The sequence below is a fragment of the Nycticebus coucang genome, chromosome X (assembly GCF_027406575.1).
Source record: "Nycticebus coucang isolate mNycCou1 chromosome X, mNycCou1.pri, whole genome shotgun sequence".
NCBI classification, from domain to species: Eukaryota; Metazoa; Chordata; class Mammalia; order Primates; family Lorisidae; genus Nycticebus; species Nycticebus coucang.
The window spans coordinates 37,330,452-37,352,510 of NC_069804.1; the positions used below are offsets into that span (position 1 = coordinate 37,330,452).

The 22,059-nt window shown below is 35.1% G+C and overlaps 1 protein-coding gene across 1 annotated transcript in view; it reads left to right on the forward strand.

Moving 5' to 3' along the window:
• Positions 1 to 22,059, forward strand: part of CFAP47 (cilia and flagella associated protein 47) — a 307,856-nt gene that overhangs the window by 144,393 nt on the left and 141,404 nt on the right. Inside the window, exons 39-41 of the mRNA XM_053578992.1 lie at positions 5,215 to 5,365; positions 6,846 to 6,934; positions 15,063 to 15,140. Coding sequence (XP_053434967.1) covers positions 5,215 to 5,365; positions 6,846 to 6,934; positions 15,063 to 15,140 — 318 coding nt within the window. The remainder of the gene's footprint in view (positions 1 to 5,214; positions 5,366 to 6,845; positions 6,935 to 15,062; positions 15,141 to 22,059) is intronic.

A 22,059-nucleotide genomic window follows, 5' to 3' on the forward strand; every position in this document is an offset into this window, starting at 1 on the left:
GTTTCCTCTTACAGTCATTGTGTACGCATGTGTAGATGATAGATACGTAAATGTCTATATGCATGCATATATACTTTCAAATTGTGGTAATATTCTATAAAGTCTTGTTTTTATCTGTCTGTACTCTGATGACACTTGGTTAATGTGTCTACTACTATCCCATTCTCAAAAATGAAGTATAAATAGTATTAAGGAATTAAATCATAACCTGAGTCTTGCTAGATCAACAAATTGTGTTTGATATGCCAAAAGGTGCTAATGATGGCAAATACTCTTATAAAGAACACAAGGTGATGTGGTAACAATCCTGTCAATACCACGGGAGTTGACAAATTTGATAATACATTAAGAAATTTTAACTAGTCTTGAATTTTAGTGATCGGGTTTGCATTCAGTTATTCTTTTCTCCAATGTAATGTGACAGATTATAACCAATGAAAGTATTTTGCCTAATTATCTCTCTAGCTTTCAATAATACGTTAACTTAAGTTACTTTTCAAACTGTCATCTTTATTTCTGCACTAGTATGCCAAACAAAGAAATAATCAGAAATAAGGGCCATTTTGAATTGTGTTTAGAATACCTTGGACCCAATTTTCAACAGTGTCCTTGCTTTGTTATCATGCTAGCATATGTAATTTATTAGAGCTGAATATACATGGTTAAGACAATATCAATCCTAAACCAAATAAGGAGAAAAAATTCTCCACTTGCCCTCTTTTTATTATAAATCAAATCTTAGAATAAAACTTATGGAAAATGAGCCCATCCATTTTTCAAGAACATGGTAGTTATATTTTTTATATGTCTATGATAAAAATGTAACTGAGGTAATAATACAAGTTCACTTAGACATTGTCATGGAGCCATTTGTTTTGTTGTCAGAGATTTGAAAACTTGAAATCTATTCTCCACCCTTCCAGAAGGATGATATTAGTGAAAAGAATTAAAGTTTCCCCATTTTTCCCACTCTTAAATGTAATAGCTTATTCTAGGATTTAAAATCTATCATTATGTGGAAATTGTTCCTAGTAGACACAATAAACTTCAATAATTTAGCTTATGACTATTTTTCCTGTTAATGAAATTAGCATTTGTTATTTTTATTATTAATGTAAACCTGTACATTGTTGAAAATTTGAGTTACAGAAAAGTAAAGAGGAAAACAAAAATCACCTTGAGTTACTCAAACACAATTTGTTAGTTCATTTCCTTCCAGTCTCTTTATATCCACATATTTATGTTTATTATAATATATGAATACTAATGTATTTACATAATAAATGCATTATATATGTAAATATGAACACATTTAATATTTAACATTTTCCATGTAACAACATATATAATACACATTTTATGTACCTTTTTGTAGTCTTCCTAACACCCTATTAGTAGCCTCATATTACAAATAAAGAGGTAGAATACAGCGGCATTAAAAAAGGAGCCCAGTTTTCCCTGCTGTTAAATGATGAAGTAGAGATTCAAAACCAGCCAATATGAATGTAGAATGATACTCTAATTAAACTGATACCTGTACAAACCATGGGTATGTGCTTGTGTATCACATTTAACAAAGTCCTTCACATTTAATACAATGTGATCTTGACTATTTGTAAGCAACCTTGAAGATCCATGACATAATTGTGTCTTAGTCTATTTGGGATGCTTTAAATAAATACCAAAAACTGAATAGTGTACAAACAACAGAAATTTACTTCTCACACTTCTGAGGCTGGGAAGTTCAAGATCAATGCATCTGCAGATTCAGTGTCTTTTGAGGACTTGCCTTATAATTCATAGATGGTACCTTCTTGCTGTATCCTCACAAGTTGAAATGGTTGAAACATCTCTCTGAAGGTCTTTTATCAACAGCTCTTAATTTTCCTGACAGCCTGACCTAAAAGTGGCTCCATCTTGGGTGGGAGGAGGGCACAGCAGTCTGCCTCCCTTTCTAAGGAATCTATGATATGAATAGCTATTAGTTACCTCTAGGGAAAATCTGCTGGTGTACTCTGTGGACCAGGCCACTGGGGCCTTGGTGGCACCTATCATGTGGCTGATACTGATAGGCCCTGTCCATCTTTGTTCTTATCCAACTGCAGACATCTCAGGCATGCCTGTCTCTCCAGTGATCTTTCTATGTCATTACTGTGTATTTTTTGCTTCACTGTGTTGCTGTAAGTTCTTAATTGGATTCTTGAGCCCTCCTTAGGCTATTTTCTTTGATGGATGGCTGTCTAATTATTGTTTTTTATGGATAGAATGAAGTTCGATATCTATTCCTATGCTGTCTTGCTGATGTCACTCCTCTGGGGATGAGGTTTTCGTTTTTTTTTTTTGTAGAGACAGAGTCTCACTGTACCGCCCTCGGTAGAGTGCCGTGACATCACACGGCTCACAGCAACCTCTAACTCTTGGGCTTACGCAATTCTCTTGCCTCAGCCTCCCGAGCAGCTGGGACCACAGGCGCCCGCCACAACGCCCGGCTATTTTTTTGTTGCAGTTTGGCCGGGGCTGGGTTTGAACCCGCCACCTTCGGCATATGGGGCCGGCGCCCTCCTCACTGAGCCACAGGCACCTCCCTGGGGATGAGGTTTTCAACATAGGGATTTTGGAGGACACAGACTTCAGACTTTAGCTTTCCACTTCTGCCTCCCCCAAATTTTTGTCCTCCTTGCATATAAAATACTTTAATTCTGTCCTAATAGCCCACAAAGTCTTAACTCATTCCAACATCAACTCAAAAGTCTGTGTAGGATTCTGTCTAAATCACAATTGATAATGGCTCTTTTTGCCATATATATATGCAAATCCCCCCAAAGAATCCCCAAGATCATGTATATAGAAAATATTAAACTGCTACAGTAGCACATAATTACTTCTGCATTTAATTTTATGACTAAATTTAGCTATAACTATTGAGTGGCTGTCATAGAAGTGGAGATGTAATTTTAGAAAACCATTCTGTTGTTTCTTTCTTTTCTCCTTATTTTCATTGAGCCATGTGTGTACTGACCTTGATGTGGTATATATTTATTTTTGATCTGTTCTAAAAGCCAACCTGTAGTACTTACAAGATATGTGTAATATTAAGGAAATTATATTTTAATGAAGGCTAAGGATTTGGAGCAAAAAGAAAATAAAAGGAAGAAAATAAAAATGAAGCATACGATCATGACAAAAATGCCTGAAGACCTAGGAGACTTATTTGAAATGGACTGCACATTTGATTCTAAAATTTCTAACAAATTTAGAAAAGAATATTAGTCATTTTTATGCTTCAATATGCCTAAATTTTTTTTTTAAATTATTACCTTTACTCAAGAAAAGTCCAAGTATTTCTGGTCCTGGAACTGACCATTTATCTCATGAAAAGGATACTCTGTTATGAAATGTATTTCTTGGGACTTAAGTATAGGTTCATAAAATCCTTCATTAAGTGAGTGTTATATAGATTATGGTCATTCTTGAACACTTCTTTTTCCATCAACTTCCATGGAGATTCAATCCATTATCAGAACCTACTGATTTTACCAAATGTACTGTAAAATTGGTATCTTTTCTCTTACCTGCCTCTTCCACCTCAATTTCATTTGACGTCATCTTTATACTAGGCTGCTTCAGTAGCCTCATAAAAGTCTTCTTTGCAGTCTATCCTCTATATTAGAAGGAAAACTATTTTTAATGCAAATTTGAGTATAGTGTTTTTCTGCTTTAAATATTCCAAAAGCTTGTCATCACCATTAGAATATAGATTGAATATCTCAAAAATGTCCATGTGGCCTTTCATGGCTGTCTTTTTGGTTACATTTTACATCTATAACCTCTTTGCTCTCTAAGCCTCAGCACTACTGGCCTTTGATCACTTCTTCAAACACATTATAATTCTCCTTACAAGAATTCCCGGATGTCTTCTTTCCTCCTCTGATCAATGTTGCTAACTCTTTCCTGTCCTTCACATCCACCTAACTTATCACTTCCTCTGACACTTAAGACCACATCACAGTTCTCATTATAAGCTCTCATATACTTCTTGGCACATGCATAATTTGTAATTTTCACACTTATTTTTTAATGATGTAATTAATATCCACTAAGTCCTACAGAATGTAAGATCCAGGAGATTAGGAATAGTGTTTTTGTTTTCTAATTATTTCATCCTTAAAACCTAAAATAGTGCTTGGAACATTTTAAATCCTTTATAAACATCAAGTGAATGAATGAGTGAATGGTTGTATCTAATGATGACTTTGAGAATATCCAGAAAAATGCTCAATCACTCATAAGTATCCTAACATAGAATTTGAGCCTGCTTTCCTAAAAGACCTCAAGGTAAAATTTTTGTTGTTCTCAAATTTAAGACCATAAGTTTTTCATAATGGTCCTTTTGCATGAATCGAGGAGATTGGGGAGGATTACATATCTGACTAAAAATCATCCCCATTCCTGCTAGATGTGAACTGCATTTTTCCCCACAAAATGATTTTCTCAGTAGAGTCCCATGGTGTCAGAGCTCACAGCAACCTCAAGCTCTTGCACTCAAGCGATCCTCTTACCTCAGTTTTTCTATTTTTATTAGAGACAGAGGTCTCGCTCTTGCTCAGGCTGGTCTTAAACTCCTGAGGTCAAATATTCCTTCCACCTTGGCCTCCCAGGGATTATAGGCATAAGCCACCTTGTCTGGCCTTGGTTTTGAGTTTTGAATGGTATTTTCAATAATGGCTTAATGCATTTTTTAAATTCTTACATTTTAATATTTTTTTTTTCCATGTAACCAAACACCAGTGGCATGACTAATTATTTGCCTAAATGGTAGCACAGAATGTCCCATGAAACAGATTTCCTATAGCTCATTATGGGGGCAAGACATGATTGCAAGAGGGACTTTACCTAACGATTGCAATCAGTGTAACCTGGCTTATTGTACCCTCAATGAATCCCCAACAATAAAAAAAAAAAAGAAAATCATTTATTTGAGAGATTATATGTTTGGAAGTTAACTTTAGATTTATTATGTATTAAGATGTCTTAATTGATGACAAAAACTAGATCTGAGACTTCTTGAGACTGCTGCCATCTTTCATTTTATTGTAGAAGTGAGTACATGTCAGGGTTTAGGTACCGGGCATCGAATCTACACAGAAAACAGGCTTATTAGTTGTCTTTTTTTTTTTTGATACAATGTTTCCTCTTTTATCTTTTATTAAACAGAAGCCAAGTTAATCTCAGTCTGAAATTCACCAGTCGTTTTCTTCACCCTGCTGAGGCTTCGCTGATATTAATTTCAAAAACTAAGAATGCATTCGGAGGAACTGCTATGACTTTTGCCCTGAAGGGTGAAGTTGTTGATTTCAAAGCCATTGTAAGTAAATTTCACCTATCTTGTCTGTGGTTTTTACCCATTTGAGACTGGGGATGTCACCATGGTGTGGCTGTTGTTCCACATTTTATCTCTGTGCGCCTCTTGTTTCTGAGTATTATCCTTCTGAGAGACTTGGGATTTAAATTAAAGCAGTCCTAGGCCTGTGTCTGTGTTTTTTTGTTTGTTTGTTTGTTTGTTTGTGTGGACAAAATAAAAGTATACAGTACACAGTGTAGTAAAGTAAGTACAGTAAGTAAAGTAAAAAAAAGTAGAGTAAAAAAGACTTTAATACGAAAATTCATCCATTTATCTTGAGTGTAGTGTGGAGCAAATTCATTATAAGGATAGTGCTAATGCTGGCATCTATTGAGAGGTGATGGTGTTCCAGACAAAATTCTAAGTCTTTGTATCTCAAAGGATGGCAAAGAGGGATTTTTAATTCCCTGTTAAATGGTTGTGACATTGTTATAACTGATTTTTATGGCAATTATCTTGCCTAGATTTTGTTTTCTACCATGAATGTATAGTAAAGAAGTAAATTCATTATATTGCCAGGTTGCCACATGGACTATAAATAATTTTAGGTATGCAGAGTAAGAGTGGGAAATAGAGAATGACTGTGGAAGGGATGAAGAGGTCCAGTCGAGTGAGGAAACCTCAAGATACTCACATGGACAGTCTGGCTTATTAGACAATCAATGATGCCCAGACAAGAAGTGGGCATTTGTCACTGAGATGTATGTTGTGGTTTTCTGATTTCCTCCGGAATAATGAATACTTAAACTTTCTAGCTCTCGCACACAAATTCTCTGAAATAAGACATTATTTTAAGGTAGTCCTGGGACAGAAAATCTGACACATGAAGCTCATGCAACTCTGTTTCTCTCTCTGCTCACTCGTGGTCTTAAGTTACCAGGAAATAGATTAGATAATAATGGAGAAATAAAATAAGGTGAGAAGATGATCAGTCTAAAACTGTAGAATTCCTAGGAACTTTTTCCCTATTGATGTCTTTTGGATGATTTGAAATTTTCATTTTATACTTGTGTTGTTATTATAATAACAGCTGTAAGCACAGGCATTATAAACATAGTCATGCCACACTCACCAACACTCCCACATGCAAATATTCATGAGCCCACACACCTGTCTCTTATGTTATGTGCATTAGCCATATGAGACTGAATAATTTGCAAATGAGAATCATGTTCAGTCATTAAAAAAACCTAATTTTAAGAAATTCAATTTGGGAGAAACTACTTTGATGAATAGTTTAGTTATTAGCATAGTACTATTGATCAGTGATGCAGTATGTGAATTTTTATTCTTTCTCACCCAGATTTTAGCAGTGCAATGTTTGTAGGAAAAGGGGAGTTATATAGCAGGGTAATATTTAACAGGATGGTTTATAGATTTTTTATTTTATAATTTATAATATTCATTTTCTATTATCATATAATATGATTTATTTTTACCTTAGGAAATTATAAAATGCACATCTCCATGTTATCAATGGAAAGAATTCACTGTGAATGTGAAAAACCACTTTGAAATTGATGGAAACTTTAGGTAAGCTATTGTTTTGGTATAAATTTATTGCAAGTAGTTCTCTCCACTCTTAAGAGAAATATGTAATTTTCTCCATCTCTTCAACATACACTATTTTGAGCAGAAATTACATGTATATATTTTTATGAACTTAGAATCATTATGAGATAATGAAGGTAAATTTTCTTGAAATGGTCAAACCAACTTTATAAATTTTGTTTATTACTTAATGTGCTATTTCTTTTCTTTTTCTTTTTTTCTTTTCTTTCTTTCTTTCTTTTTTTTTTTTTTTTTTGAGGCAGACTCGCACTTTGTTGCCCCAGGCTAGAGTGCCATGGTGTCATAGTTCACAGCAACCTCAAACTCCTAGGCTGAAGACATCCTTCTTGCCTCAGGCTCCTGTATACATGAGCTATTTCTTGAGATTCCATGTTCTTTCCATTATTGAAAAAATTTAATTAATAGACTTTTTACTTCTAATTTTATTCTATCTTTTATCATTCAAAAATGAAATACTGATTTAAGCAGAAAAACATTTCTACCTAGGGCATTATGATTAATTAACACTACACATTAAATACGCTTTTGTTCATCTTGAGATTTAATAACAAAAACAAATATTTAAAATGAAACTAAAATGAAAGTAAGTACTATTTAGGGACACAAGAGAAATATAATTGTTTAGAAATTTACACGTTAAGGGTAAGTTTAATCAATACATAGGAAAATATCTTGGGTATTGAGGAAATTAGGAGCTCTATTTTTTCCAGCTTTAGAAATCAGACCCTTAACATACTTATACTGAAACTAGAAGTTATCAATATGCTTATTATTTTAGTATTTGATAATTTCTAGTTACTCTCTTCCCCAGTCTTGTTAATATTATTTGCTCTTCTAAAGATTTACTGACCGATTCGATTATTTTAGTGATACCTATCTCCCCCTTCCCAAACCTACACACACAGTGTGAAGGCTCTGATTTTGCTTGTCCAATGACACAACCTTAAGTATGCCCTCATTTAACCTGGATGACATTTAAAAAAAATAATTTTTGTTAACAGTCTCACTCTGTTGCCCTAGATTAGAGTGCCGTGGCATCGTACCTTACAGCAACCTCAAACTTAGCTCCTAAGTCGCTAGGACTATAGGCTCTCACTAAAACACCTGGCCTATTTTCTATTTTTCATCTCTATTTGAAAAATATCTGGTTTCAGATTCTCTTGCTCTTGCTCATGCAACCCTGAGCTTGAGCAATCCACCTGCCTTGGCCTCCCAGAGTGTTAGGCTCGCAGATGTTGAGCCACCAGGCTGGTTTTGACAGGCCTCCGTTCAATTCTCTTTTTCTGACCACACTCATCAGTTAATTCCAAAGTCCTGAGGTGGGGATTCAGATTCCTATGAAAAAACAGTTCTTTAAATCAGTGTTTGAAATTTGTAGTGACTTCAGAAGAATGCCTTTTTGTAGACTTTTTTCTCTGTTTTCTATAACAAACTAGCAGACCTACACCAAGGTTAGCTTATATCTTGAATATTTCACCATAACCTGCATTATTTTTGAGAGCATGCTTTGACTTGAACATTTGCTGAAAATAAAATCTGTTCTTTTTGGAAAAAAATCAGGAGCTGTTTTAAAGCCTTTTTCTCTCCTCGGGGAAAATATCTTATCCATGGCTCTGGTGCACTTTTCTTTGAAGTAAATCCTCCACTTTGGAAGCTGAGCGCTAGGTCAGAGAGGTGGCCATAGCCTTCAAACTCCTTGGCTTGCTTCTCCTAGAATGAAGTGACCACTTTGTAAACTGAGGAAGAGGTAACTGAGGTCCCAGTATTCTCAGAAGTGCCACACCTACGTTACAGCCTCTGTCCATGAGTGGGTGCTGGATGGGAGAAGGGAATCGCTCAGCTCCTCTCAACTGCGGATGCTCCAACCTAGCCTCCGTGCCATACTCTGAGCAGTAGCAATCTGAAGTTTCTTTCTTGCTGAAGTGGGAAGGAAGAGGGAGTTAGTGTTGTTCTTGGTTCAAGTACCAGTCTACAGGTTTGCTTACTAAATTTTAGTAGGTTTTGTTGAATGTATTTTTATTCGTTTTCTATATCCCTTAAAACCATTTCTAGATAGTTTGAAAGTTATTTTTTATAGTTTTACTCATTTTTCTGGGGTGCGAGTTCAAAGAGCTCTCGTGGTGTCATGCTATAACAATGTTTGCCTTAAATTCTATTTTGTCTGTGATTAGCATAACCAGTCCAGGTCTCTTTTTGCTCTGTTTTTATGGTGTCCCCTTTTAAATATTTTTACTCCCAGTCTATTTGTCTTTGAATCCAATATTTGTCTTTCTCTTTCTTCTTTTAAGACAGTCTTACTCTCTTGCCGTGGGTAGAGTTCTGTATTATTTGTAACTTTTATCCATTTTGTCAATATCTGTATTTGAATTGGCATGTTTAATCCAATTTACAAGTAGTGTAATCTCTGATATAGTAGAATTTATCTCTGAAATTTTATATTTGTTTTTCTATATGTCTTATATCTTTGTTCATCTATTTCTCCATTGTTGCCTGTCTTTTCAAAATAATTATTTTAGTATGCAATTTTAATTCCTTTTTACCTCATATTTTTTCTAGTTATATTCTTGGCAGTTACCCTAAAGATTACGAGTAGCATCCCAATTTAAAACAATCTAGCTCATATTAATAAGCACTTAATTTGAATATAACCAAAATTTTTCTGCAATATGACTCCTTTTTCCAACCTCTCTTTAGTGTTATTATTGTTATATGAATTACATCTTTATCTTACCCTGTTTCTTTTAAATGAAAAAAGGAGAATAGAAAGAATTTCAAGCGAAATACATTCATAGATTGTTTGTTTTATATATTTATTGCTGTAATTAACTTTGTTGGTGTTTCTTATTACCTCGTGTGCTTTGAAATTAACCTCTAGACTCTGTTTCTTTCAGCTGAAGAATTTCCTTTAATATTTCTTGTACAGGAGTTCAGCTCGCAGTGATTCTTTCCGTTTTTGTTTATTTTGGGATACCTTAGGTTTTTCCTTCATTTTTGAAGGACAGTTTTGCTGTGTACTTTATTTTTCATTAATAGCCTTTTTTTTGAAGCACACTAAATATGAAATTCTATTACCTCCTCTCCTCTAGCATTTTAGATATCAAATCAGCGATTAATCTTTTTAAGGAGCCATTGTAGGTATTAAAACCAATTTTGTCTTACTACTTACAAGACTGTCTTTATCTTGGCCTTTCAACAGTATGAATATTATTGCTTCTGTGCAGAGTGCCTTGAGGGTATTCTGAAAAGAGTTCTTTGTGCAACTTGGATGTTGAAATTAATGCTTTCCATAACATTTTAGACTTTTTATTTTTTATTTTTCAAATGATCTTTTTTACCTTTTCCTCATTATCTTGTCTTTTAGAGATTTACACTAGGCCTACTAAACTTTTGTTCTATTTTATTTGAGACAGAGTTGCACTCTGTTGCCCTAGGCTATAGTTCCAGGGCATCAGTTTAGCTGATAGCAACCTCAAACTCTGGGGTTCAAGTGATCTTCCTGCCTTAGCCTTCTGAGCAGCTGGGACTACAGGTGCCAAGATGCTTAGCTAATTTTTTTTTTCAATTTTTAGTAGAGAGGGGTCTCGCTCTTGCTCAGGTTGGTCTTGAACTCCTGAGCTCAAGGGATCCTCACCCCTGGCCTCCCAGAGTGCTAGGATTACAGGTGTGAGCCATGATGCCCAGCCTATATTTATAATCTTAAATGTGTCCCACAGTCATGTGAAGTTCTCTTAAGTTTTCTTCATTCTTTTTTCCTTCTGTTCCTAAACCGAATAGCATTAATTGACATTTTTAAATGCACTGGTTCTTTTTTTTTTTTTTTGCCAGCTGAAACCTTCTGTTGAGCCCTCTAGTAATTTTGTTTTTAAATGAGGTATGGCATTTTGCAAGTCTAGAATTTATAATTGGTTCTTTTATATCAGTTCTATCTCTTTAATTAATATTTGGTGACACATCATTGTACCCCATATGCAGGGTTAAAGATCTCTGATATACTGTGAAAATCTGGCAAGTTAGTTTAATCCCACACATGGGAATCTTGTTCCCCAAATGTTCTCTTTATGTTTTTTCAGACTCTTGTTTGACCCAGCTGCTATAGCAACCTCACCCACAGTAGCTACTGATTATTTTCAATGAACATGCTGAGGTGGTAGGTGTTTTCCCTTAAGAGAGGTCAAATAAAGACAAAACCTTGCAAATTGAGGCTTCTCAGGGAGTTTCAAGACAGGTTAAATAACAATAATACTCAGGACTGGGACTTTTTAAAAGAAATCCAAGCTTGGTCTGTCTCCTTTTGAGGATGCAAGGCTGCTGCTTTGCACAGCTACTGCAGAGCTATCAAGAGGAGGATGGGATTTACAAGAAACAAGTTACACTAGAAAAAATTCTGCTGATCTTACCAAAGTTTGGCAGTTTTTCTTGAATAAAAACTACTCTCTTATATTACCAGAGTTCTGAAAAAGTTAATTTTTACAGCTTTTACAAGTGATTTTGTTGCTTATACAGTACAGAGAGATAAATTTATGGTGGTCTTACTTAACTCTGTCATTCCCTGCCTTTCTTTCCCGATAGTTTCATTTTATTACTTGAAAAATATTTTATTTTGTAGATTAGGCTTTTGCTTCCCAAAGTGTGATTTGAGAATCAGTAACATTGACATCACCAGGGAGCTTGTTAGGAAAACAATCCCAGGCCCACTCCAATCCAGTTGAGTCACAATCTGCATTTAACAACATCTTAGAGGATTTATTTTTACATTTTATTAGAAAGAACACTGTTGTTGGAGGTGAGCATGGCTCAAAGTCTAATCCATAGATGAGCTATGTCGAAAGCATCTGGAAAAGATGTTTTGAATAAACATTCCTAGAACCCATTCTAGACCTGCTTAGAATTCATGCAGGCAGAACTGTGGGAATCTGCATTTTGAACAAGCACCTTGGGTGATTATTATGGGTATTGAAGTATGAGAACCACTGATTTAGAAACAACAGTCATCAAATAGGGATTTTATTTTCATTTTAATAGGCATTTTTATTTTTATAATTAATATTTGTTTATATTTTAAGAAAACATGCTCATTTGTTGTATTTAAGTAGGGACTTTTCAAACAGACTCACGTATGGGTAGAATACTATTTATCTCAAAATGGTACATTTACAGTGTATGAAAAGTCTAATATCTATTATGTGTCAAAATATATTATCATTGTGGCTATTTTTTAGCTAGAACAAATTATGACCAAAATAAATCACCCCAATGATCACCCTGGATTTATAGAAATATAAAGTAACATTAAGAGGGGCCAAAAGAGCAGACTAGAATCAGTCTGTACATGCTGCTCTCCATGGAGAGGATAGAACTTGGTGAGTAGATATTCACCTTTACATAGTTCATTGAAGAGAGAGCATTGGAAACCAACATAAAGACAACAGGAGGCTCCCAAAGTGAAGGAGAGGGAAATGGGGCAACCTGCTGAGCAGGATTGGAGGTACACCACCTTTTCTACCTTTTGATCCAGAAATTTCACTAGTAGGTAGCTACTAAAAGGAAAATAAATATTTTTGTTAAAAAGAAACTTGCACTTGGGCAGCACCTGTGGCTCAAAGGAGTAGGGCGCCGGCCCCATATGCCGGAGGTGGCGGGTTCAAGCCCAGCCTCAGCCAAAAACTGCAAAAAAAAAAAAAAAAAGAAACCTGCACCCAGATGATATTTATCACAGCATGGTTCACAGTTGCAAAGATATGGAATCAACCTACATGCCCATCAACTGATGAGTGGATAAAGATAATGTGATTATATGTGTGTGTGTATCAAACTTGGGAGTACTACTCAGCCATAAAAAAGAATGAAATAACGTTTTTGCCCCAACTTGGTTGGAACTGGAGACCATTATCCTAAGTGAAGTATCTCCAGAATAGAAAAATAAAAATACCCATGTTCTCACTTACAAGTGGGAGGTAAACAAGGGATGTACAGGATGGACATAATGTTCACGTGCAATTTAAAATAATTTCACACAGTAACTTGCACACAAACTTTATGGACACCCTGTATGTTACCTGAATTACTGAAATAGATGTCAAGTGAAGCAAGTGAAGCAGGTGAAGCAGTGATGCCCTTTATTAAGGGCAAGTAGGGAAATTCCTTTACTAAGAGAAGAAAAGAGGAAAGGAAAGCCTCTGGTGCAGCAGAGGGGGTCCTGAGCTGGTTGCTACTGAAAACTAAAGGCTAAGGGGATTATATATGTCTAATTTTATCTTCTTTATGTGCAAAGAAGTGAAACCTGTGTTCCTTTTTTTTCATTTATGTCCCAGCTACTTGGGAGGCTGAGGCAAGAGAATCACTTAAGCCCAAGAGTTTGAGGTTGCTGTGAGCTTTGATGCCACAGCACTCTACCAAGGGCAACATAGAGAGACTCTGTATCAAAAAAAAAAAATTAATCTACTGTATGTTGTGAGACTTCTACAAAGAACTGGTCACAAGCCTCCCTGGTAATTGTGACTCTGATAGAATGCCTTGATGTAGTTCAAAGCACCCACACTCTTGCCTTCTGCTATTGGGGCTGCTGGAAGCAGCATGTTCCTTTAACCTGGGCTGTCTCAGCTTCTCTGTTACTCTTCTCACTCCAATAACAAGATGAAATGGACATTGAAAACTAAGAAGAGGGGAGGACCCTAACCCATCAAAGCCTTTGGGCAAGCTGTGTTATTTGCCTACCCTCTATGGCCCCCTTATAAAGGGGATCTCTAACTGCCCTGGGGCACAGACGCTATCTTTGCTCTACCCAGGCAAGTTGCTTTGCCTTTCAATAAACCTGGACTGATCCTTTCCTTTTCCTATCTCTTCTCTGGGTATCACTGCACCACCTTTCAATGTTGTCTGCTCTAAAAGCCTTAGTATTTAATATTTATATAATTTCTTACTACTTTTATATGAAAGCATCAGGAATATCAATTTAAAGCAAAAGGACAGAATCTGGTGTTGACATTCAAAATTAGAATATATGATAGTGTTGCATTTTAGTTTAGCAGGTGTATGTGTGTATGATTGTGTGTGCTTTATCAAGAACAAAACATATTTGATTGATTTTATTACTGGTCTAGTTTTATTATAAAACTCATATTATAGGACTTCAAAAACTATTACATAATTCAAAAGGTTTATTTTCAGAAATTGAGTTTGAATAATCTGTCCTTAACAATATCATACAGATTCTCAAGGTAGAATTAAGTATTCCTGATATGACTTTTCATGACATCTTTCGCCCTCTGCTAGAGTGTCGTTTGTATACTATCCTCCCCCTATAATGTGTGCAGTCTAAGAGAGGACAGCATATTTATGTGTTTCCCACAACTTCACATCCTACACCTAAAGGCACGAAAGAGTATATTATTTTTTGAATGAATGAGCACTATCATACAGGAGGAACCATATTGCTGCATGATTCCAAAAGATAGCATAATTATTAATGTACTGATTAATTAGCTATTTACATCTCATTTCCACCCCTGAAAGAAACATTTTTCTTTCCTGGAAATAGGATTAGAAATTTTGAAATGTGGAAAAAAAAAAAAAAAGAAATTTTGGAATGTGAGTGGGGCCTTGGTGTGTGTCACACTTTATGGGGGGGGCAAGACATGATTGCAAGAGGGACTTTACCTAAGAATTGCAATCAGTGTAACCTGGCTTATTGTACCCTCAATGAATCCCCAACAATAAAAAAAAAAAAGAAATTTTGAAATGTGTACAGCTCCAACTGTGCATTAAGATTAGTGTGTGATTTCCTCTTTGTTTCTGGAATACAATTTGAGCAGTCATTTATGTTTACATTTCCTTACTGTGAGACTTCAGTGCTACCATTCCATATAAAAAGGGTACTGTGTTTCACATATTTCCATTTTAGACCTTTCCATTCTTTCTAACATGTGTTTTGATTTTTAAAATGAGAGCACAGGAACTTGTAAAATTGTAGTTTATTCTAATTCTAATTATATCTTATGATAGATTGGGGAGAAAAATAAAAGAAGAATTTTTGTGGTCACCTGAATTTTGTTGCAGTAAATTAAAAACGCTTATTTTTCATTTATTTCAGGGTCATTTTGGTGGAATCTCCAACGTTTTTGTCATTACCATCACAATTAAGGGATTCTGAACAATATATGGAGCATGAGTAAGTGTTTATATCTTTTACACTCAAAAGTATTTGAGAAATTCGTACTTAAGGAAACTTTTTATATAATTACACAATAGTTTTCATTTGTTCAAAATGTTTAATTTACTTTATTCATACTCTTATTCAAATATATTTATAAGGTTCTAGGTTCATATGCATGAAAATTCAATAAATATTCATTTGTATGGTAGATTTTCATTATTTGTAGTAGCTATGTTCTATAAAATTGCCAAACACACTCAATTAGTGAGGACTGAAGCATTGTTCCTAGGAGAAACATATATAATTACATAGATTATAATCATAATTCCTATAAACAACCTGTCCTGGTAAATTCTATTTTTAAAATTTTACAAAAAGTCAACAATGTTCAGAAGTGTTCAGTGGTTCTAAGGCCACCCTACTAAAAAGAGAAAAGTGATTTGAACCCTGTCCAAAGGCCCCAGAGCTGAAATTTCTATTTTTTTTTATTTTTGTAACAGCTTTATTGTTTGGGGGAATGAAATTACATACATGTTTACTGTTTTCTTTTTTTTTATTTTTAAAATGTGAGACTTTTTTTTTGTTGTTGTTAGGAATTCATTGAGGGTGCAATAAACCAGGTTACACTGATTACATTTGTTAGGTAAAGTCCCTCCTGCAATCGTGTCTTGCCCCCAAAAGGTGTGGCACACACCAAGGCCCCATCCCCTCCCTCCTTCTTTCTCTCTCTGCTCTCCCCTTCCCCCACCCCCACTGTGACCTTAATTGTCATTAATTGTCCTCATATCAAAATTGAGTACATAGGATTCATGCTTCTCCATTCTTGTGATGCTTTACTAAGAATAATGTCTTCCACTTCCATCCAGGTTAATACGAAGGATGTAAAGTCTCCATTTTTTTAATGGCTGAATAGTATTCTATGGTATACATATACCACAGCTTGTTAATCCATTCCTGGGTTGGTGGGCATTTAGGCTTTTTCCACATTTTGGCGATTGTAAATTGAGCTGCAATAAACAGTCTAGTACAAGTGTCCTTATGATAAAAGGATTTCTTTCCTTCTGGGTAGATGCCCAGTAATGGGATTGCAGGATCAAATGGGAGGTCTAGGTTGAGTGCTTTGAGGTTTCTCCATACTTCCTTCCAGAAAGGTTGTACTAGTTTGCAGTCCCACCAGCAGTGTAAAAGTGTTCCCTTCTCTCCAGAGCTGAAATTTCTTGTGCTACCTTGCACTGCCCACTACCATTTGTGCTCTAACCTCATTCTTGTATATGCTACTTTGTTTGGGAACGAGCACAACCAGTGACTAGAACTTTTCACCACTCTGTGCATGTCGTTGAACACCGTGAAAGTGCCATAGGTACTGATTTTGGACTTAACAAATTTTAGCAAGTAGGCAAATTTGCAAATAAGGAATTTATAGATAATTAAGATCAACAATATGTAAATATATTTCACCTACTTCATAAGGTCTCACAGAAAGGACGTTTGACTTCTGGATAGAGAAGTAAGAGTTTTAAAAGATAGCTTACTTTATATTGCTCAACTGTTGTAAACTCTAGAATCACTATCTAAAGTGAAGTATAATTAAAAATAATGTTACCAAGGTTAAAGTTAATCAGGCAGAGAAAAAAATAATTAATGCAGATCTCCCCTAATAAAATGCAAGCTTATGTTGACTTTTACTGCTAAACCATTAGTGTATTTTACACCTTTGCTTATTTAATGCTTGACAGGATCAGTATCATCTTTTTAGATGCAAAAACATATCAAGACACAAGAATTTTGCAATTTTGTTAACAGGAATTCCCAATGTTGAAGTCGTCAGAAACCATTAAAGTGCTTGTGCAGATCTTGCTAAGATTAAAATGAATATAGTTTACTTTTCAAAAGTGAATTGCATTTAAGACAATACTTTTGGGAGATTATAAAGATTGCATCTATTATAAGATATTTGATTCTTTCGATGGTTATTCTGTGAGAAAAATTGTTAAAGAAGAAACCATTTTGTCTCACTGCATTTGCTTTATTGAATACAGATTTCATACTTAACTAGAGTATTTGCAATCTTGCTTTTACATTTTGCACTAGTGAACAATAAAACATGAATTAATGCTATTGAGCTATAAGGCAACATTATACATACCAAAAGAATAAAAGGATTGTAGGTATTTTATGTTAATTTCTTTGTAGATATGGAATGCTAGTATTGCTGAGAACACTTCAGTAAATAATTCTAGAGTTTTATCTTTTCAATTCCTTGCTTCCTCCTGATTAAGTGGCTGCTTTGTGATCATAGAGTTTGCCTGAATGGCCTTGAAATAATTTCTTCACATTAACTGTGAAAAATGTATATGAAATATACATATATTAAACTACAGTCAGATCTTAAAGCAATGCTTTAGATATCTGTGAGTATAAATAACTCAAAATCAAGTCATTATAATGAACAGATAAATTGAATCTACTTTCATAATTTGAATGCAATCTAAGAATTCTGTGTCTCCAATTTTAACATGTTTTCCTTTACATAATATAGTCTAGTGGATTTAATTATATCCAAAGTTCTAGAATTGTTAAGGCCATGTACTCTAAAGCTACAAGTAAGAACATCTTTTTTGTGGTATGCATCCTGAATCAAACCCAAAAGCAATGAACAAGTGTAAAAACATTTAGAATTTAATCTGAGCACATAAGGAAGTACTTATTCAAAACAATTACCAACTCTGCATGAAGTACAGCATAAGAAATGTATCTACCATAGTCCCGAGGATTACTGATCATTCTTTTTCGCATAGAGTCATCCACTTTATTTATAATACTGTACTTACTTAGTTTCCTAGAGCTTTCCTGTGATAAAACAACAACCCCCCCCAAAAAAAAAACACCATCAAAAATGCATAAAGATACTAATACACTGCATTAGGATGTGAGCTGCAGAGCTAGCTCATGTGGGTTTGAGAAAGATTTCTCCAGAGATTAGTACATAAAAGTGTAGAATTTATTTTATCTTCTTAGATGGAGAGAGGGAGTTAGAGAATGAAAGGGAATGGGGAAAGAGAGGGAGAAAAGAGACTAGATACATGTTGGGAAAAGCCAGTACCTAAGGCCAAAGAGCTGGGGGATTTTAAAGGGCATTTTAAAATGGTGGGGTATAGTGAAGAAACTGCTGCCTCTGATCCTTTCTTCTTAGCAGCAGGTGGATGAGGAATACAAGCTGGGCCCGATGTCAAAGTCCAGGCGCTGGCTCCTTTGCCTTTCTTTGGAGATGAGATTATTACAGGAGATAGGGAAATAAGGACTGAAGCCTGAAGCTCGTTCCTTGCTGTTTACTCAGAAACTCCGTAAAATACAGATTCTTGAAAAATATTTTGAAAGAGAAAGATTTATATCTCCTTCTGTCTGTTTAGCCCTTTTGAGAAACTGTGCAAAACAAAATTCCTATGGGTTAGTGTGCCTGCTAACAAGATAACTGATAGGCTTGATCTTTAACTGTGACTAGAAAATTGTAGGATTAGATATTTTCCTGTTATTTTTGCAGCTTTTGCAAGGCCCCTCCTTTCACATTGAGTGTTGGGTGAGGGAGAATTTTGATCCAACACAAAACAGTCAGACTTCTTTAAATTAACTCTCAAAGAATAACTTATTCATTTCAAGGATTAGAGATTTACTTGTCTATACCTCCGTGAAGATTGTCTCCAAGTTCAAAGGCAAGGGCAGTACTTAAGTGGCAAAACCCCCACAAAATTTGTCAAGGCAAAGGGGTGGTTAGTTTATTTAAGTTCTTGGTTTGCCATTTGGAGACTGACATGGGCTCAAATCCCTATGTTGAGTTGAGATAAAGCAGTCATAAATTCACTCAAAAGGCTTTTTTTTTTTTTTCTAACAATTCTAAAGAGATTTTTTTAGAAGTAGTTACTGTGGCTCTTTTGTCTAGAATCCTGGCAGCTTGTTGTATAACACCTAACTCCAGTTCTTTTATTTTTTTATTTTTTTAGAATCAGTGAGGGATTTTTTTTTGTCTTCCCTTCTCCTACCATCATTTATATAATTATTATAGAAATTATATAAACACATTTAGAATTATTATAGAAACAAATATAGAAATGAAGCCTCCTTTATCAAGGATCCCTTAGTACAATCTCCACCTAGGATAGGGTTGTAGCAACAAGAAATAAACTATTGTGCTATTCTACTGAGATATGGGATTGTTTGTTATTGTAGCATGATCTAGCCTATACTAATTGATACTCCTCCTCAGATCTACTGCAGCTAATATCTCTCCAAAGATTAGCTTTCCTCTTTTTAAGTGAGTGGTAAAGTGCTGAAATTGACTTTCAATTTGTGTTTTAAAAAATGATATAATCTCCTATTATTTTTTAAAAATGCCTCTATGTGTAATTTGCTCTTTGTAAGCAACCAGAAACATATGAAACACCACTTTTGAAAATATATGGATGAAAAACTTGATATTAATCACACATTTTACTTTGTGGGAACATGATCTATGAATATAACAAGACCAGTTAAGAAGTTCTTATTCTAATTAAACTCAAAGGAATTATCAGTCAACTGGAAACTGATTTTAGTCACATTTTGAAATTGATGTATAGAACAGCTGTGCTCAGAAATGAGTACTTTGTCAATTATTTCTTGCAGTAATAGGGCTTACTGTTTTTTTTTTTCTGGCAATATTGAGTTATTTACTCATTCAACAAATTCTAAGTGGCGCTTCAAGCGTTATTCTTAGTACTAAAAAAAAAAATAAAGAGAAATCATATATCTGGCCTTCAAGAAACCAATCATCAAAAAGAGATAAAACGAAAATCTCTGCCAATGGGGGCAGTTTTATAGGGAAGAATGTATTTGTTATTGTATATAATATGAAAAATACTCTGTGATCTGACTGCTTAGGAATATCACTTGCTAGAAATTTTAGAGAACTTCATAGAAGAGGAGAAAACATTTGAGGAGAATTATCAGCTACTAAGGATTTTTTTCTATGCATGAACGATGCTCAGGTATTTTCCCTTATCGCATACAAATTGGAATCTGAATTATGAGTAATATCTTGATGGGCAGAATCTAGAGAAGGGGTAGACCTTTCCTATGAGCATAGGAGAATTCAAAGTGGAAATGAGAAGCAATGGGTAACTATGCGTAGGAGCAGATGAATTAAGGTTGAAAAAGGTGATAACATGTTTATCATTCTGTTTTGTAATTATTTCTCACAAACCTACATTTCTTTTCTTTCTTTTTTCTTTCTTTCTTTTTGTTTTTTTTTTGAGACAGAGTCTCACTTTATCACCCTCAGTAGAGTGCTGTGGTGTCTGTCACAGCTCACAGCAACTTCCAGCTCTTGGGTGATTCTCTCACCTCAGCCTCTCAAGTAGCTGAGACTACAGGCACCTGCCACAGCACCCAGCTATTTTTACAAACCTACATTTCATTGCAGGCTGAACATATTTCTCACAAATCTACATTTCATTGCAGTCTGAAATTTCCTTGAGTTTCCTCTAGCTCCATGAGTTTAGGGGCTTCATTGTTCATCTCTGTATCCCAGCACAACTTGGCTAAGAATAGACACTGAATATGTTATTGAAACTGCAAGGGAGTTTCAGCCTAGGTCTCCTTGCTTGCTGCACAATGAGCCAATTACTGAGACAATAAGAATTGCCAAGGAAGTAAGTAATTTTTTTAATACAAAAGACATCTGTCAGGAGAACAGGGAGTCAGAAATAGTCTCAAATCAGACTCCCTGACTAATGGAGAGTACAGGATTTTTATTTATTTTTATTTTTTTATTTTTTTATTTTTTTTTTATTAAATCATAACTGTATACAATGATATGATTATGGGGCATCATACACTCACTTCATAAGCCATTTGACACATTTTTATCACAGTGGTTAACATAGCCTTTCCGGCGTTATCTCAGTTACTGTGCCAAAACATTTACATTCTACATTTACCAAGTTTCGCAAATACCCCTGTAATATGCACCACAGGTGTGATCCCTCCGATTCCCCTCCCTCTACCCACCCCCCCTTCCCACTTCCCCCTATTGTTAAGTTGTAGCTGGGTTATAGTTTTCATGTGAGAGTCCCAAATTAGTTTCATAGTAGGGCTGTGTACATTGGGTATTTTTTCTTCCATTCTTGGGATACTTTACTAAGAAGAATATGTTCCAGCTCCATCCATGTAAACATGAAAGAGGTAAAGTCTCCATCTTTCTTTAAGGCTGCATAGTATTCCATGGTATACATATACCACAATTTATTAATCCATTCGTGGATCGATGGGCACTTGGGCTTTTTCCATGACTTAGCTATTATGAATTGGGCTGCAATAAACATTCTGGTACAAATATCTTTGTTATGTTGTGATTTTTGGTCTTCTGGGTATATGCCCAGCAGAGGGATTACAGGATTGAATGGCAGATACAGGATTTTTAAAGGAGAGAGGGCTATGTGCATTTGGGCAAGTTGTGGGGGATGGCAAGTTTTGGTGTCAGGAAGTCTGTCTAGGAGCCCTCCAAATCTCAGCTCCTTATCTTACCATTTCTGGGGAACAGCTCCTTGACATCCCTGCCATTTCTGGGGAACAGCTCAAGGTAGTCAAGTAATTATTTAAAATATTCGAGGTTCTGGTCATCATACCCTACTGGCTTGAGAATCTAAAAGATAGGAGGATCTTAAAAACATAGGGATTTATGAAATTTGTTCACAGAGCCAGTTACACAATGAAAGAAAGTTCTGACGGAGATAATTATCAGGGTCCTGAGTCTTGCTAAACTTCTCCCAAAATTTGTATTCTGGACAAACATACTTTAAAAATATTTCTTGCTACGTACTGAATAATTAGTGAAGGAGCTAAGGAAATTTCACCTCAAAATATGAATCCCTGATATAAAAAATATTTTGGATTGAAGGCC